At 37.3% G+C, this 19115-nt stretch overlaps 1 protein-coding gene across 1 annotated transcript in view; it reads right to left on the reverse strand.

Moving 5' to 3' along the window:
• si:dkey-112m2.1 (transmembrane protein 132C) overlaps positions 1-19115 on the reverse strand; it is a 226139-nt gene that overhangs the window by 141482 nt on the left and 65542 nt on the right. The window contains exon 3 of the mRNA XM_036139828.1: positions 6496-7420. Coding sequence (XP_035995721.1) covers positions 6496-7420 — 925 coding nt within the window. The remainder of the gene's footprint in view (positions 1-6495; positions 7421-19115) is intronic.

Raw genomic sequence — 19115 nt, forward strand, 5'->3', positions numbered from 1 at the left:
AGACCTGCATTTTTTTTTTTTTGCTTCCCCTAGAGGTCTTGTGAGAACTAAACTTGACTGAGTGGAACTGTGTGCAAGTTGGCTCACCCAATTTAAGCAGAGACCAATTCATTACAGAATGTTAAGTTATAGTATTTTCTTCTTTTTTTGTGTGGTAAATGTGACTTAATGGTTTAGCATAATTTTTTATTTTATTTTTTTTGCCCTCCTAAAGAGAAAGACGTGTACAGTTAAGTAATTTTAGCTTATGTAGTACTTTGTTTTACCTGTTGCAATGGTGAGGTTGAGTGTTTTCCTAATTGGATCTGGTTAGATAACCTTTGTCAGTTATCAAACCCAGTTATCTGTCCATTCTGGTGCACACCCTTATAGAGGGGTAGTAGTAACAAACAATACCCCCCCCCCCCCCACCCAAAAGAAAAAAAAATAAAACCTGACTCCACCACTGTTCCTTCTCCCTCAAATGGTTACACAAGTACAAAAAGGTGCTGCCTGTTACAAGAAGTTTTGTACCAGCCATGTATCAACTCATAATGGGTTGTGTGATGTTTTGTATCAGCTTTAACAACCAATGATTTCAAGCACTTTTTTACTGTCTCTTCATTGTCTACTGCGATTTTATGACTCTGGCATTCTTGGAGTTCCTCTGGTTTGATAAGGAATCATGATTTGTCATATTTTACAAGAATAATCTGATCCAAACCAGAATGAGGTCAGAAGTAAATAGAATAAAGGTATATTACAAATACTTCAATACTACAAATATACCATTTAGTAAAATTACATATTGTTTATCTTCAAAAATCACTTAATAAAGAAATGGAAACTAACACTTTTTTTGTATACCAGACAGCTCTACAATGATAAAGTCATCACAGCCAGACACATTTGTGCCCTGAGAGGGTTGCATTGCAGTCATCTCTTGGCAGGACCTGAATGTACTTAGTATTTTACACAATATAGCCCCTAAATGTTATGTTTTACACAACAGATTCTATGTATTTCAAACTTTTATCGAGTCTCGCTAAACAAAAAAAAGGGAGACAAGGTAAAAGTTGATATACGTGACGATCAATATGAAAGCTATAAAATAAATCACAATTATCATGCTCCGTTTGTTTTGTTTCCCCCTTGTTCTCCATTATTTAAAAATTGATGCATCGAGTTTGAATTAATTGCTGTGACCCAAAAATCTTCTTGCATTTTTCAATTCTGTGTGTTTGCTGCTCTTGTCCTGTCAGCGGGAGGAAATTGAACCCTGTAGAATACGTTGAAGGATTTCTCTCTTTATGCAATCTGTTTAGGGGAGAAATATACAAGGAGGTTTGCGAGGGAAGGGTGCACATGTGTCTCTTTTCAAAAAGTTTATCTACCATCCTTTATTATCCAAACTAGTGATTTGGTCTTTCATTAAATGTATAAATTATTATGAACACTACTGCATCAAGGAACAAGATGTGCAAACATTTGCATCCCTTAAACTGTATCACATCTTCTTACATTACAACCATAGACCTTAATGAATTCTATTAGAATGATTATAAAAAAAAACGGTTTTACAATGTTTTAAATATGAAAATTGTGGCATTTGTATGCATTCAGTCACCTTTTCGATGATATCCTATAACCAAATCAAGTTTAACCAAATGCCTACAAAAACCACATAAATTATATAAAGTATACCTTTTGTAATTTAATCTTAATATGGATGTAGCTGCTCTGTGAAGGCCTTAGAAAACTTTAGTGAACTAACAGCATTATGCAGACCGTGGAACACACAAGGCAGGTCAGGAATAAAATTGTGGAGAAGTTTAAAGCAGAGTTATGTTATAAAACTATAGCCCAATATTGCAACAACTATGCTTTCAAAAAGATTTCTGAACTCTGGAAAGATTGTAGTACAATTGCAAATCCACCAAGACATGGCCACCCATCTTCACTGGCAGTCCAGGCAAGGTCTGCATTAGTCATTGCAGCAGCCAATAAGCCCATGGTAACTCTGGAGGAGCTTCAGAGATTCACACCTAATGTAGGAGAATTCATTGACAAAAAAAAAAGACAAAATTGTTTTGTACCTCACTGACCTTTATTAAGGTTTGGCAAGGAATATGGCATTGTAGGAAGAAAGCCAGGGAAGTCCTGCTTAAACATTTCCACAAGCCATGTAGGGGAACAAGAAAACATGTTAAGAAAGGTGCTCTGTTCAGAAGGGACCAACGTCTCCCTTAATGCATCATCCCTGTGGTGAAACCTGGGGACAGCATCATGCTTTGGGGATGCTTTTCTTCAGTGGAAACAGAGAAGCTGATCAGAGTTGTTGGGAAGATGGATGGAGCTAAATAAAGGGCAATCCTGGCACAAAACCTACAGAAAGCTGCAACAGATTTGAGAAATACAACAAGTGCTAATATGGAATTGCTTATAATAAAGCACACTCATGTGTCTGCATGGCCCAGTCAAAGCCCAGACCTAAATCCTACAACTATATATATAACAATATGTGATTGTAAAGTGACACATTGTGAAGGGAAACCCTTTTTGGAGGCACCATATATAGTTGCTTTCTCTCGAAACCACAAACCCAGCCAACTGATTCATTGCATAAATGAATCTTGATTTCATGATCATACATTTTGTACTTCTTGCATCATGGTTGAACTTCAGCATGAAGTGAAGCAACACTAGAATCCACTTTTTTTTTTTGCCCAAGATGTAGTTTTATACTGAAAAATTGCAGACAAAGAAGTTACATTTTGAATAAAAGCTCTGTTGATACCATCTGACAGCAGTGCTGGTATGAATAAAGGCTGTAAAAAGAGATTCTGATAGTCTTTTGTCGCACATTAAAAAGGTACATGAAAGGTAGAGAATGGATAAGACATGGAGTAAAGATAGTGGGGAAGGAAGGGAGTAATCCATAAATAGTTAATGATGCCTGAGCAGCTGAGAGAAGCAGACCAAAGCTACTTAAACTAAGCTGTCCAAAATCACAGCCACACTACAGCAAAGGCAAACATTGGCTGACAGTGTGCAAATACATTCAATGAGAGGAGGGCTGTTTAACAACATGGAGTCAAAAACAACACAGACACTTCTTTTGTGGACCACCTCCAGTAATACGGAGCATGAATAAACATTATCATCATCGAAATATCATGAGCTTTAAAAGACATGCGGTGAGAAGTGCAGGGTCAGGTGAAACTTTCGTCCTTCAAGGTAAAAGCAACACATAACAAAAGAGATCATCACCCAGCATAGGTTATACTCTTGCGGAGCTTGGCAAGATAGCAGTGTAAAATTGCATGGGTTTTCAAAGACTTTGAGGTCTCAGCTTTTGGTTACTAATGAGATATTTGTGATGAATTTTAAGCCGTTTCTCTCCCAATGGAAAAAAAAAAAAATTTTTCTAAAAAAACGAATGGGCTGCAACACTGGTGCAAAGAGGCAGTGGAGGCAGAGTACCGCCTTTAAAGTTCCCATTTGCACTCACGCTGATAAATGTGACAAACACACTGTGGGAGCACTAATACTTCATGGGAGTTCATCATCATTGGAGTGAGACAAAAACCAATGAGGCTTTTTGGCAGATTTCCGGCTCACCCAGGGTTGACAAATTGCCAAAGCCCTCTGTCGCAGCTTCACTTTAACGCTGCTAACTGATTCATCTGCCATGATTTAGATTTCAGGAAGGAAAATAGCCAAGCGGAAATGCATGTTCCTTATACCTTAATTTGCATCTAACAACATGAAGCAATTAAAGTCACTTTGAATTCCGTGAAAACTCTGAGTCACACTTTGCTGCACCTCTTTTTGAGTCAAATAAGACAAAAGAAGATTCCAAACTTGCAATTTTGAAAATGTGTGCATATAACAAGAACAAAAGAGTTTATGACAGGAAGCAGAAAGGTGTAATTAAAGTTGTATCCAAGCAAAACAGCCTATAAACACTTGAAAGTGTGGTTTGAAGGATTTTAACCACTCCAGGACCTCTCTAATTAATTTACAATGACTTGAGAAAGTACATTAAAGTCAAACTGTCACATTTGTCTCATTTAAAGGTAGCAAATTATCTGCAATATAAAAACATCAATAAATATGTTTACAAACACACAGAATTCAGCGTCAGCCAGCGGTTTGACTACACTCCATATCGGCGTGAATGTGATCCTCATTGTTTAGCCTTTATGGATGCAAGAAAAGTGCATGCAAACCTAAATTTTTCTAATGTGAATTATTCTCATTTCCTATTAGAAACTGGAATAATCCTCATGATTTTTAAACAATACCACGTCTGAAAATAATGCTTTAGCACAGTAATACTTGTGATGAATATGGAGAGCAAAGTGGAAATAAGTATTACAGCAGTCAGTGTTGGACTGGGGAGAAAAAAAGCGGCCTCGGAGTTACAAACTGGCCCCCTTTCAACTGCTGGGTTGAAATTTTGATGAACCATCGGTTTATATCAGTACAGTGCTAATGTTTTTTTTCTTAAATGGTCAATATAATATACTGCAACAACGTGCAGTATATAAACCTTTAAGTCAAACTATTAAACAGCCACAGTTTATTTCCTTGCAACAAACATACAAACTTAACTTGAACCTAACAAAATGAAGAACTGGAAAGCTAATAAACCTACATAGTTCACTTTATGAGTAACCCCTGTAGAAACAGACTAATTTCTGCTATACTTTGATCTTATCACTCTCCAGCATTTTTAACACATCTGGCTTAAGTTCATCTTCAGTAAAAATGTTCAAGTGTGTTGCTGCACTTTTCTGGACAGCTTTTTTTATCTCAACTTTTCAGGGCCACTTCATGAATGCAGACTTATTTGATCCTGCCCATAGCATCAGTGATTGACGGGTATTGCTCCGCGGTCGTGGAGGAATGACATGAAGAGGTAGAGCCGCCGTAACCGGGAATGTCTGATAAATGCGAGGGCCAAACTGGGAGCTTTAAAACAGAAGAGGATTTTCGATTTGTGATTGCTGAGGAATAAGCAGCACAGAATGTTTTTGTTTTCGTTGGCCGGGCTTCATTGGAAAAGTTTTTGGTTTTTTTTTCTGATCTCTGCTGCTCAGTCTGCCGGTCGGTCCTGTAGCACTCGTTTATGAGTTAAAAGGACCATATCGCGGCCGCGAGCTGAACCGAGCTCGGCTGAAGCGGAGGCCGGGCACGATAGGACCTCTACAGGCTGAACCACCGGCCCACCAGGGAAATCCGGCACTCCTAATCTACCACTGAATTAACACTGTGGTGAAATCATTTACTTTTTTTTTACATTTGCGTTGTGCATTTTCTGGCTTTTCCCCGTACAAGGTGAATCACCCAGTGGCCAGGGGAACTAATTGATTGAGATGGTTTTCTGAATCAATATTGAACTGGGAAAAAAAAAAATATTGAAATGCATTGATGAATCAATATTTTTACTTTTTTTTTTTTGTTTGTTTGTTTGTGCTGCATCAATTGAACTTGAACATTAAAAAGGTGGATAAACTAGTGAAGCCAGAAGACTACCTTTAATCTGCCATAATGCAATGTTTAAACAGGGGCAATCAAGCCTAAACACACATCAATACTGGTTTGAGAATAAATGTAATAATGTAAAGCCAACCATATTAAACATTTACAGTATGACCTATGCTTAAAATCAAAGTATGTCCTGGAAAAGTAATCAATTTAAAATAGTTTTACCATTTCTGATAAGAAGAGTGGTTAAATCTCTCGACAGAATCATTCGAGAACCTTGCTGATGGCTACAGGAAACATAACTTACTAAAGGACATTTAACCAAATATTAATAAGGTTTTGTATCTGAGCCTCTATGCATAATTAAATTGAATTAGAGTGTATCCACAATATATACAACTAAATCTAATAAATCAAACTTGTGTACCCAATATATTTTTTTATTCATTTAACCTATTTGTTGTAGATCTGTCTATGAAGAAATGCTTTTAATGCAACATTAAAAGGCATAATTAATAGGAAATCCATGTTCATGATAATATATTTCTGATCAGCACTGCACATTACTTAAAAGTGTTAAACTCCTAACTTTTTTACACGCGGAAGATGCAACCTGCAGGTTTAAGTATGAAATAATTGTATCCCCTTTTTTTCCAGTAAACAAATTTATAAAATATTTTAGATTGCAAGTTGAGCAATCCAGAGCCTGGGTTAGTTGAGCAGTTGCTCACATTGGTTGGATAATGTTGCCTTTATTAAAGATCCAAAATGCTTGGTTAAGAATGAAGTAGAGGAAACATAATGTGTGGACATTATGAACTAGAAATTAATCCCCTATTCTAATTTCAATCAAATTATAACGATCTTCATAAGAAAGTTTCCAAACCACAGAAGGTCAAAGGAGGAAAAAAAGAACATCACGTCTAAAAGCTATTTTTGCCTTCAAACTTCAATCGCTTCAACAAGAGCGCAAAAACAATGATTTCCCTAACACGTTAGAGTTTATCCAGGGGGCTGACTCACCTGAGGGTGAAAATTTGCAGCGACGAAAGCGTGGACAGGGCCAGAAAAGTTGAGACCGTCTCTCTCTGCCTTATGGGTTTAGAAGGGGCCATCACCACAAAGTTATTGTCCAGCTTAAGCTCAGATAATGGCTGCAACAGTCTGACGCTCCCAATACGCTGCATAGGCGTATGCCCTGCAAAGTAGCCCAAAGGCCTCTGCTGTTCTGTGTGAAGAGGGCTGCCCTTTCTGGAGTCCTCTGAGCTGCAGTCACCGCTGTCCGTAGTTTGAATTATGTAGTAGAGCTCCACGGGAGTGCCTTGAGCCTGCTCCGAGACCCGCTGCCTGCCAGGCCTCACGGTAGGAGGGCTGAACCAGCTGGCCAGGGGCTCCAGCTCGGCAACACAAATGCCCAGCTCACCTTTTAGCCTGCATGTGCCGCGCACCTCTTGGGTCTCATGAAAAGCAAACATCCTGACGCAGGGCAGCTTGGGGATGGTGCTGTAATCATCCCAGTCCCTGCCTGCGATGTAGAACAACACCTGGACCTTTGGCCAGCTGGGATGAATCTGCTCACTGATGATGTATGTGTGGACCTTCCAGTTGAATGTAAACAGAGGGGAAGGTGTTGCCAGCGTTGGCGCCGTTGATAAAGTGAGGGACGGTGTATTAAATGGCCCTGGCAGTATTTGCAGCATCTCTAGAGGAACGGGCTGCTGGACAGAGAGCGGCCCGTAGCTAGCATTGACAAAGGGCATCTGCCGAGCCTGATGGATAAAGAAGGACTCTGTTCGAGCTTGCAGGCTAGAATTCCTCATTATGTCCTGGTTTGCCTCCAGTAAGAAGAATGCTGACTCAGCCTTGAGGATCTGGTAGCTGACCGGCAGATACATTGGCGTGGGGCCGTACCTCTGCAGACCATCCAGGATAACCTTGCTGTCCATCACTGAAAGAAAGAGAAAAGAAAAATCAGTTTTCCATGAGTTTAAACAACCCTTGAAAATGTCCTACCATTGCACTTGTATTAGTAAAACGTAGAGCAGGCTGAAGAGATCTCATCCCACAAGATCTTATGGTTTTAAAATACCCCAATATTAATTGCCAAAATGAAGTCTTTCCAGCAAAGCGCATGCATATTGATGTCAGCATGCAATTCCGACTGCTGAAGAGCGAGATATTATTATGAATCACAGATATGTATATATGGCTTTAAGCTTGACATTCTGACGTAGCAATGTTTGAGGCTCTTCTTGATCTGCCCTCTTGTTTTGACACAATCTCCAAAAAAGATTTACCACTTTTAAATTATTTATCTGGCAAAATTATGGGTATTTATCAAAAAAAATAATTTGTAGAGCGACAGAGGAACGACTTCTAAGTACTGTGAGAATATCAAGGTTGTGAATGAGACTAAAGTTTGGCACTACGCTAAAGAGCTATTATATAATGCTTTAACACTTTATCACATCTGGTTCAAAATCTAAAATACTTAAGACTGAATAAACCTCAAGTAAACAATTGCACACAAAGAAAATATTCTTTAAAACATTTAATCCATCGACTTGTTGATTAAAACCTAAAATGAGAGCATCTACAATGTTGTTTTTTTGGTACAGGGCCATCTTTGAATTAATTAAACATAAAACCCACATTAATATTTCAAACAATTATTATTATTATTATTATGAATTATGCCACACTGATTACAGATCTGTGAAACTGTTATTCTAAAGTATTTGGGATAATAAAAAAGTAGGATTCTCAATTTCCCTCAAATTATTGCTCAAATCTTGTCTCGTCTCCTTCTCGCGAAGCCATTATTGTGAGCTGCACATGATTTTACACTCTTAGTGGAATCTGTTGTCTAACACCTGCTAAGAAAAGCCAGTTGCAACCATGAAATTAAAGCCTAACATAGGCAAACGTTGGACGTAAACAACCAGCTGAGTGGTGAAATTTCAGATCATGCACTGCCCGCAACCTGAGGCAATCATATCTTCGGTTCGTTCCAGTTGTTAATGTTAAATGGCTTGTTGGAAACATTTCCACATGATATCACTTTCATGAGTCACTGCTTTTATTTACAAGAATTTGTTAAACTCATTTATCAACAAAAAAAATGTATGCTGTTCTCAGCCTCCAGCTTATCGGTCTTGGCCATGTTTTCTCTTTTTCTGCAATTGTTTGTATTTGTGATGCAATAACTTTATTTTGATTTTGCTGCCATTCCATTTTGCTTTAGTTTTGATTCATTTTCCTTCTCAAACTTCATCTGGTTCTTTTGTATATTTCCATATGTGCTCTGTTTCTCTCCAAGAAGAACAATCAATAAATTAATGCGCAGTACATAATTTGTGAAAATGTGTGCCTTGTTTGCATGCCCTACTTGGCTGGTATTTCCTTTATTTTTTTTCATTTTACACCACCCTCCTTTACCATGGGAAAATGCCTAAAACACATATTTTTTTTATTTGTTTGTTTTTACTGCAGTAGCATTTTCTCACCGAAAAACTCCAACTGTTATTTTGAGTACATTTATTCAGGCAATGTAAAAATTATAATACGAATGCTGCTGCTGCTACTACTACTAATAATAATTAGCGTAATCATTGTTTTAAAGACAATCAACATAGCCACAAGTATCAGCTTTCCAAACTATGAAAGTTAGGTAGCTAAACATTTTGTTTTTGATTTTATGAGTTTTAAAGAACTTTAATTAGTGATGCATGACTTTTGATTTCTCTAAAGTATAATGCAACAGTGTGGCCTATCCGTCCTAGCCACTCAAGATACCATTCAAGTTATTCATTAACTTCTGAAGTCAAGGAAGGCTACAAGAGAGTACAGTCAAGCCTAAAAGGATTTAAATGCTGGCAATGTTAGGTATTATTTCACCTTTTAATTTTACTACTATGTGTTTTTCTGAAAATAATAGTAACATGTTGGAGCGGTCAAGTCAATATCCTGATACACAATCTCTGATGGGAGCAAAAGGATGAGGTGTTGGCAGCGACATGCAAAAGGTTTTTCAGCAATTAGAACAAGGTTTTGATGACTGAAATGCCAATAAAGATTTTTCCATTGATTATGAAGAACAGTATAAATAATTTAATGTAAACGTAATCAAAATAAACTTTATTTGTTTGGGAACAAACAAGGAATTTGACTTTGGATTCCAACGCTCACATCGTGCAAAGAAAGGCATACAAGTAACAGTAAGCAGACAGCGGCTACAATCTGTAACGGAAAATACATTATTCAGGGAAAAAAATGGTAAGAACAGGGACTGTATGTATAGGAGAGTTTTTTTTTCATAAAATGCATTGTAAATAAAAATTATCATTATTTCAATGAATACTGCCTTTACACAGCTTTATTATCTTGTGAGCAACGCCTGTTTCATATCCTATCATTGTGTTTTTATTTTTCAATTGACGTCTACTTATTTAAAACACAACACGCTAAGTGCACATTCCTCCAACGAAACTCACTCATCCCCCACATGATTTTAGAACCTGCCCCCATCATCACCTTACCCTATAAATCCTCATCACCACTTCTGTCTCTCCGCCATCAAGCATGAAACTTCAGATATTTGGACTGATGGAGAAGCCCATTAGGGCCCATTGATTTTCTGTCTCGGACCCTGCATGTTGTGAGGAGACGTGGAGCGGTAGTGATTTGTGACAGGCCATGCCGGAAAGCAATGACTGGCCGGCCAGATGGACAAAACGAGTCGCAACAGCAGCCCCTCTAAAACAACAGCAGACTGAAAAACTAAGTGCTTAAAATAAAGGCTCCAACTGTGTCCTTAAATAAATAGTAAAATACTGGACTTTTACTTAAGCATTAAGGAGTCAGTGAGTCAGGGAATATTCGAACACTGCTTAAAGACAAACACGATGAGATGAGAAATACTTTATTGTCCCACAATGGGGAAATTCAGGTGTGGCTTGACTACAAATGAGGCATTTTAGACTGAGCAATGAGGTTCACCCAGTACGATAACCCATGGTTTTAGAATATTAACATAAAACCTTCAACAAAGAAATGTAAACATAATGTGCTCATTTATACAGGATTCGTTTGTATTTAAAACAAAAGCAACAATTACTTCTAATACTGCAAAAAGAAAAGTGTATAATTACAGTCACTGCACCGTAATAACATGTTGATCATTTTTAATACACAACACAAACTATACCTGCACTAAATTTCAAGAACGTATTGCACAGATCGCTATGTTGTTGTTTCTTTGTTTGTTTTGTTAACCATTCTTCTCTTTACAGAATATCACAAGATTCTGGTAGAGCCTACAGTCACCCGCTTAAGAAACAAGCAGCTCACAGCTTGCCAACTTTATTTTTTTTAAACAGCATTGCCTTAACAAGATTGTTTTGTGTTTTGCAATGGACATACTTCCAGTAATGTGCCCATTTATTTTTGTGCAACTGAAAGAAAATGGCAATACCTGGTAGTGGCTAGTAAGAGGTACAGGAGGGGGTGAGTGAAGCTCTACTCTATGCTACATACAGCCAAATAAAATGTTTGGCCACTCCAGTACTTTCTCTAGACCCTCATTAAAACAACTTTGAACCCTAGAGAAGAAGACAGTACGATAGAAATTTCAGTTTTCAAACCATCACTTTGTAAATAGGAAGAAAACACTGACTGAACCTGGTGGATCAGGGTCATGAGGCAAAATTTAATATTATGTCAAAGTACATGGTCTTCCATCAAATGTTATCTGGTTATCTGAAATTGGACCATGGGCTAACAGGTCCAGGCCCCAGCAACACTCTTCAGGCCATTCTAAAGGATCCCAAGACATTCCCAGGTCAAAGGGGATATAAAGTCACACCATCAAGTCCTGGAAAGCCTCCAAAGGGAGGCATCCATAAGGCATTATGCATCAGATGCTCCAACCACCTTAACTGACTCTTTTCAGTGAGGAGCTTTTAGTGGAGCTCTATAAACTCCCTCCAGATGAGAGAGCAACCCTATCTTTAGAGCTGGAGCTGCTAATATACGGGTGAGAAAAACCTATTTAGGTTTTATTAACATATTGGGAAATTGACAGTGGAAAGGGACAAAAAAAAAAAAAAAACTGCCACAATACACAAACACAATTAAGAATTGCTCAGAATAAAGCCTGTCTTCAACATAAATTGCGTTGACTGACCTGATTAAAAAAGAAAAAGAAAACAAACAGCCAAAACACTTTGCAGCGCTCTCTCTTCTTCATATTCATTTGCGGCATCAGAAAATTTCAAGTAAATGAAAAACAAAAGACAAAAACAAATAATGAAAATAGATTTGTCACATTGTTGTCCAAGAAACCATTTTCATTTCTAAACTACACACTTCTCAAACAAGTTCCCTGGTAAAAAAAATATAGCTCAGGATGTAGAGACCTGTGATATTTAATGTGTAAGAAAAAGAAAAAAAAAAAAGGAGTATATGACCGAGACTGATGTCAAGAGGCAGCCAAGTGCTCAGTTGGTGCTGGATCATGCTGCAGAATGAGGGGATGTTTCTGTCTATCCTCCCCTCTGGGAGATGTGACACACTGTCCTAGTTTCTACGTACTATGACATGGATGAAAACTAAATATTTCATAGCAGGATAAAAACTCTGTAATTTCTAGCTTCAGATTTGGAATATGCCCCTTGTTGTGACATTGACGGGACAACTTAAACAGGAAGGGAAAACCGGCGTAATTTCCAGCTCCGACGTTGCCCTTGGATTTCATAACTGCAGCTACTATACTTGTAAATCAGGCCTGCAGCAGTGTTGCTGCAGATGAAAAACGGTAATGATTTGTACGGATAACTTAACCCCTGTGGTAAATCCCGACGGTGAAGTCTTGCAGGGGATTTCTTTTAGGTACTGACAACCCTAAAGGATGTTGGCTGAGGAGACTCATCTCATCATCCTCTAATCATTAGACAGATGTTAGATTCAGATTCAGGATGTATTTTTTTTTTTATCCAAGCCGCAGAGATTTAAAACACATGGTTTATGATTAAAAATTATTTTAATGGAATGTCTATTGCGAGTTCTATATAAGAGAACAAGTTTTAAAATAAACCCTAAAAATGGTGTTAAAAATGTAGGTCTCAGAGAGAGACGAGTGGCTTCACATCAAACCACTTCTTATAATCACCTGCTTTTATCCCTGGCGACCTAAGCTGGAATTTCACCCAAGAAAAATAATCCCCTCATCTTGCCTTTTCTCTCCTTCTCCTCCCGCCCTAACGCTATCCTCTACCATGGGTGAATTTTGAAGCCGCTGCCGCCCTGATTAAACATAAGTTTAAATCTACTTGTACTTTATTTTTTTACATAAGCTTTAGGAAGGACACTTTACTTAGGGAAAAGTGCAAGAAGAATAATTGATAATGGGGTGGGGATTTTAAAATGTTGACTATTCTGCTTTAAGGTTCCAGGAGGAGAGAGTAATTGCCACAAAGAGTAACTTACAGAGAACAATATATTTTTTGAGCATCTGTAAATTTGTTTACAGCTTTCTAAAATGCAGCTTTAACCTTCTCACTATTCTTTGTCTGAACTAAATAAGTACAAGTGGTTACAAAGTGGCAGGGCTGACGGATAACATCTAAATCTGTGTACATCTAGACACAGTTTATGTAAAGTTATTCTGCTTTATTCCATGGAGTATAGAACTAATATAATCAATATCAGTATATAATCATCATTGGCAATAATTCATTAGTTTTTGTTACACTTAATTTATGTTTTTTTTTTGGTTTTTGCTCAGGGATTTATGAATTTCAAAAATGTTTCTTACTCAACAGGTGAGCTCATAACTGATAAATAACAAACATTATGTCCAAAACTGATCAGACCACAGGCACATTTGGATAAAAGATTGTTTCCTTTCAAACTAAATATGGTTCCTGATAGAAAATGAGACAGGGATATCTCAGAAGATAACAACAATGTAAGCACATCCTTGTTTAATAAAAAATATATATATTAATTTATTGACATGTTGAAAATGTTAGTTTTGTTTATTATTGTATTTTCAACATTTTTCAATAATCAATAGGGGGAAAAATCTTTGTTGGGGTTGCAGCAATCAAACCACTAATAATGATTTCTGAACACATCTTTGCATGTTTCCGCTGTTATTTTGACAATTATCTGTGGTGATGACTCTGGGGTTTGAAAGCTCCTTGCTGTCACCTTAATATTTAGGTCCCTCCACAGATTCCTCCATCAGATTAAAGTTGTGACTCTGACTGGGCCACTCCAAAATGTTAATAATACCAAAAGTCAGGGAAAAAAAACGTGTTAAAGTTAAAAGATGATTTTAACACTAAATCTTAATTATAGTTTTATTTATCACGAATGCTTGCCTCCTCAAACACGTTAAAGGTGCATAGCGACATTGTTTGTCTTTTTTTTTTTTAAATATACATCCGTAGTTCACTCTAGTTGCTTACAAAGTTTTTATGATTATCACATCCTGCCGATGTATTAGTTGTTAAATTGGTATTCTATGCTTTGTTTTTGTTCAATTTGTTAGTAAATTAAGCCTTTTGTGTTTATTTACCTTTAACAGAAGTACGTATGAGCATGCGCAGCAGGGGTTAAAACAAGGAAGCGGCAAACGGCTATGAGCATCTTCCAGTGAAACAATGAAGAAAGGTCCAAGATCCAGTGAATACAAGTGCAAAAAAAAATATTCCAAGAGGGAAAAGACTGGAATGTCGCTGGGAATACAATATGAATGTTGGTGTTCACTGAAGCAGACGCTAAACCTGCCGAGGCTCAGATGTGACCGCAGAGTTGACTGAAGTTAGTAAATGTTCTTATATGAGGCTGTTAAAGTTTTTGTAGATTGGTTTATTTAATTAAGAACGGTTGGTCTTTGATCACGGCGAGCTGCGAGGCATTGCAGAGGATAAAGCTCGGTCTGACATCGTCTACAATATAAACAGACCTCACGCCCGAGAGTGAATTACTTTTAGGCTCAAAAAGGACTATTAAACACTATTTAGATGAAGGCTTGGTTTATATGACCTCATCGTTCGATCATGAATTTATCATGATCAAATGATTATTTATTTTTTTATAATCATACTACATGGCTATATACCTTTAAGAAAACAACCAATACAAATAATCAATGAGATCTGATTGGAGGTTCTAAGTTGTTTTTACATATCTAAAAAGGTTTATTAATGGACCAGTCTTTTTTTTATTTAGGTTCCCACATTACAAAGGTGCATATGACATCTATAAGTCCTATCTAAGTTTTCCCCCATTAGAGAATTTAGTCCATACAACTAAAACAGAGACATCTACAAAGTTGAATTGCGTTTTTTGCTGGAAGTCACAATGCAAGCATGGGTCCATTGTCACTACGTTCTTGTCCAGGAGGTCTGAATTTGAATAATAACCTCAACTTTACTGCATTGTTTCATAGCTAGGATCAAATTGGAATATATGTAACTGACTTGAAATCCATTTGTATGACTGGACTAAATAGACAGAAAGTCTGTTGAGATAATATTTGCTGTGAACTGATGCTATATAAACTGAACTGAATCAAACATTACTTGAATTCAATCCAGTTTTGCATTCAGCAGAACATGTGCATGTATTTAGTTTTTTCTGAAGTCAATATTCAAAGTGTAAACCAGTATATTTCTGTTTGATTATTATTGCATGCAAGATTTAAGCTACACATATAAAGCATTTTTAATGCTCCTCTACACACTGACTCCTATAGTCGGTTTAAAATTAAATAATTTATTATGCATAGTATTGGCAAGTGGAACGATACAAATCCAACAGCATATGGAGGACATGCAAACACTCAACATAAATGTTCAGAAGCTTAAATGTTCAGAAGCTTAAAAAGGGTGGTATTTCAGAAATGCTATTGCATAAACAAACTAGTTTAGAAGCACGATGTCCTCTGCGTCAGAGAGTTAAATTAATTCTTGCAACTGTAATAAAAGAGTCTATTCACTACTACATTTAAACCAAAGCATCATAAATGAGTCATAATTTCAAAGTCTCCCTCCTGGACTTACAAAAGGAGTTGGATGTCTATAAGCAGCTGTTCTGGATTTCTGAATAAAAGAAAAGACAAGGTCTTTTTTAAAGGACATCAGTCGTTCAAATTATAAACAACCCACACATTCTTATGTTTGCTGATGTTGTTATGTCAATCAGTTTAGCATCATGAAATGCTGAACCCTTTTTGCACTGCTGATTGTGTGCTTTAAAACTGAAAGCACTTGTTTTCTGTCTTCCATCGCTGACATTTAAAAGGCTTTTGATCACAGTTTTTTGTACATTCACAAGGTAAAACATTAAAGCTTGATCTTTACATGGCATTTCCTAACTTTTAAACATTTACTCAGTCTCTGGCCTTGGTCTGTGGAGAAACTGCTTGGGGGATCTAAGTCATCATCAGCGGACCTACTGTCGGTCAGAGCGCAAGGTAACTTTCTCATGTTCAGCCACTGAACAATGGAATGAAAAGGGTATTTTGAGCTCTTGGAGGACTGGATATAAATGTCAGCTGCTGCTCACATAGAGAAATTACCATTGGCAAAGTCAAAGACTTTAAGAGCTTTATCAAAGATGGGTTTTGATAAGGTCTTGCATGCACATTAAAATGAAAAGAGAAAGAATGTCTCCAACTGAAGTGAACAGAGGGACCCAGGAACAGAAAATCCTTTTTTTCTATGACTAAGCAAGGATGAATGTATAAGAAACAAACAACTTGATCACAACCGAAAAAGATAAGTTTGCTAATGAAACTTTTTTTTTTCATGTTCAGTAGCCATTTATATTAAAATGTACACATGGTTCACTGCAAGAGAAAGCTGTATTTCTTATAACAGTATGTCTGTTATAAATGCAGAAAGCATGCCTGGTTGAACATGTTGGCCTTAATATGTTATAATTTTCCTGTTAACTTAAAAATTCCTGTTTCTGATACACAAATACTCATTTACTTCAAAAATTGTATATCCTTTGTTATATATTTTTTACCCAGTGAGGTCGCCATTTTTTCACCTGTGCAATGCATGCAGGTTTAATGATATAGTTTGGTCCAACTAGACTTGAATTTACAGAATGATCTGAGTTGTTTATTGCATTGTGTTTGACTGGTGTAAATTTAGACAATGCCACACTGTAATTTCATACAAAAAACAGAAAAAGTGAGGTGAGTCTTCTTCTTTTCCTCATGAAAAAAAGAAAAGCACAATGGGAAAAAGCCTTTGGAAGAACAAAACTTCTGACTGACCCAAATTTTTGCTCTTAACGCTTCTCTCCAAAAGACTGAGTCATTTTGAATCTTTTGTACAACAACAAAATTGATGAAGGGGCTAAACGGTGCATGTTACCCTGGCAAGCTAAAACCAGCTGCTGTGCCAAGCATTTCTATCCATAAAGCGCCTAAACCCCACCACATTGCGAGCAAAAGGTGCTGGGAGATAGATGAGAGACAGGCAACACCAGAAGCCCTTTTGAATAACTGAGATTCTGCCACTGTCACCGGTACCAAATGCAAAATTACGGGCCCAACACTGGACCGAAGACCAGACCGATGAGATCCTAAGCAAGTACAGTATAATTGGACCTGACACCAGACACAGAGCTTCATGCAATATAGATAAAAAATTTTCCCTACATGTTTGTAATTAGCTTATGATTTAAAATGTGGTCAACTGCAACAAGTTTGGCAAATCAAAGACATGTACAGCTAATATTTCAGGCCTTAAACACATCTAACAAAGTACAAGTGCACAATTTGTAACTTATTTACAATAACCCCCCCTCCCACTCTGGATGTAATATACAACAGAGTAAATGTATTCATTTTTTGTCTGCCTTTAGGTTATAAGGATGTTGTGGGTTAAAATAAAGCTAAACAGAAATGTGTCATATGATAAGGCCTTATTCCAGAGAACGGTAAATGTAAAGACTGGTCCAGTCTTTTCTTTTTTTCTTTTTATAAATAATCTAAAGGGCAAACATTTGTATACAGCCCTTTGAATCAATACTTTGTAGAAAGACATTTAGGTGCAAATACAGCTGCTAGTCTTCTGGTATGTCCTAAATGCCTTTGCATCTCCAAATGTTCTCCATTCGTCTTTAGATAACAACTCAAGCACAGAAATATTTGACGGGAGCTAGGGCTGCACTAAAACAAGAAAACATTTAGTTGTGATAGTATTACTGAATATTGTGATGATGGTATTGGCTATGAATAATCCACAAATGTGTGACTTTCATCAAATTGTCATCACCACTCTTCATAAGCGTTAACACCTCAGATACTAAAAACACGCATTAGGTACTAGATACTGACGGCCAATTCAGCAGGTAAAAAATAATCATTTTTGGAAGACATTGTGTACCTGACATAAACTTTTACAAAACGTTGCATCCAAACATTTCTCTGCAAGTAAGATATTTCAAACTCTGATGTGATTGTAATGATTTAGACTAAGGACCCAGTATTCAGCCAGACAATTAGGTAGAGATTAACAGGATTTATTCAAAGTGATGACGGGGTGGATCCGGCAGGCAAAAAACAATCCAGGCTGGGTACAGAGCAGAAGATCCAAGCAAAAAACTAACAAGAACTGGGCAGAGTCAAAAAAGCAAACAGGTCAGATACAAAAATACAGAATGCTGAAGAGCTCTTACCCAGTGGCTGGAGAACGGGTGAGTAAACATGTGCGGCATGAGAAATGGGGACAAGAGATGTGACGTTCTGGCAGGGAAGCAGCAAAAGAGACAGACTTAAAAAGGCAGGAGAACAAAGGAGAGAGGGAGAGCCAATTAAAGAGACCAGGTGGAAGTAATCAGAAGGAGAAGGAGTGGCTGAAAGACTGACAGGAATAGTGGCAGGGAACAGGACAGAACTAAACTGAAAGCTTGCAGAACCCTGACAGAATAATATAAAACAAAGACCAAAATCAAACCCAAACTATTCCATAATCCAAAAGTAAGACAGAACCTAAAATCATGACAGTGATAACGACTGCGATTTGATATATTGTGCAGGTCTAATGGAGAGCAATGTCTGAGTTTTGCAGTAGATTGTCTGTTGGATTTTAGTGTGGAACTTCACATGGACTTTGCAAAACATGATAGAAATAAATAGGGGTAAAAAAAAAAACTCTTAAAATCTACTTTTTTTATGGTTACTATGTCATTTTAGTCCATCCATCTTCTCAACTCTGACCACTTTCCCCTTTCCTGCTGAGGAAAAGCACTGCCATAATATGATGCTGACATTTCCAGTTTTTTTTTTTTTTTTTGGGGGGGGGGTGTTTCATCGACACATTGCATTAGATTGCATTAGATGTATAGCCGTGTTGTGATAGGTTTGCAGTTAAGCCATACTATTTTCAATATTTGGGATATTGCTTTATAACCCCAACTCCACTTGTTTCCCTGTCTTGTTTTTATGTTCCTTCGTCTTAATGACGCTTTTTGTACGCTCTTCTTTCAGCTTTCCCCTTTCACGGGTCGCTACAGTGAGCCATCTGTCTCTATCTAACCCCATCTTCAGCATCTTGTTTGTACTCTAATGGTCTATAACAAACCTCTTAGGTTTTCACAAACCAACTGTAATTATA

This window comes from Fundulus heteroclitus, chromosome 8 (genome assembly GCF_011125445.2).
Source record: "Fundulus heteroclitus isolate FHET01 chromosome 8, MU-UCD_Fhet_4.1, whole genome shotgun sequence".
NCBI classification, from domain to species: Eukaryota; Metazoa; Chordata; class Actinopteri; order Cyprinodontiformes; family Fundulidae; genus Fundulus; species Fundulus heteroclitus.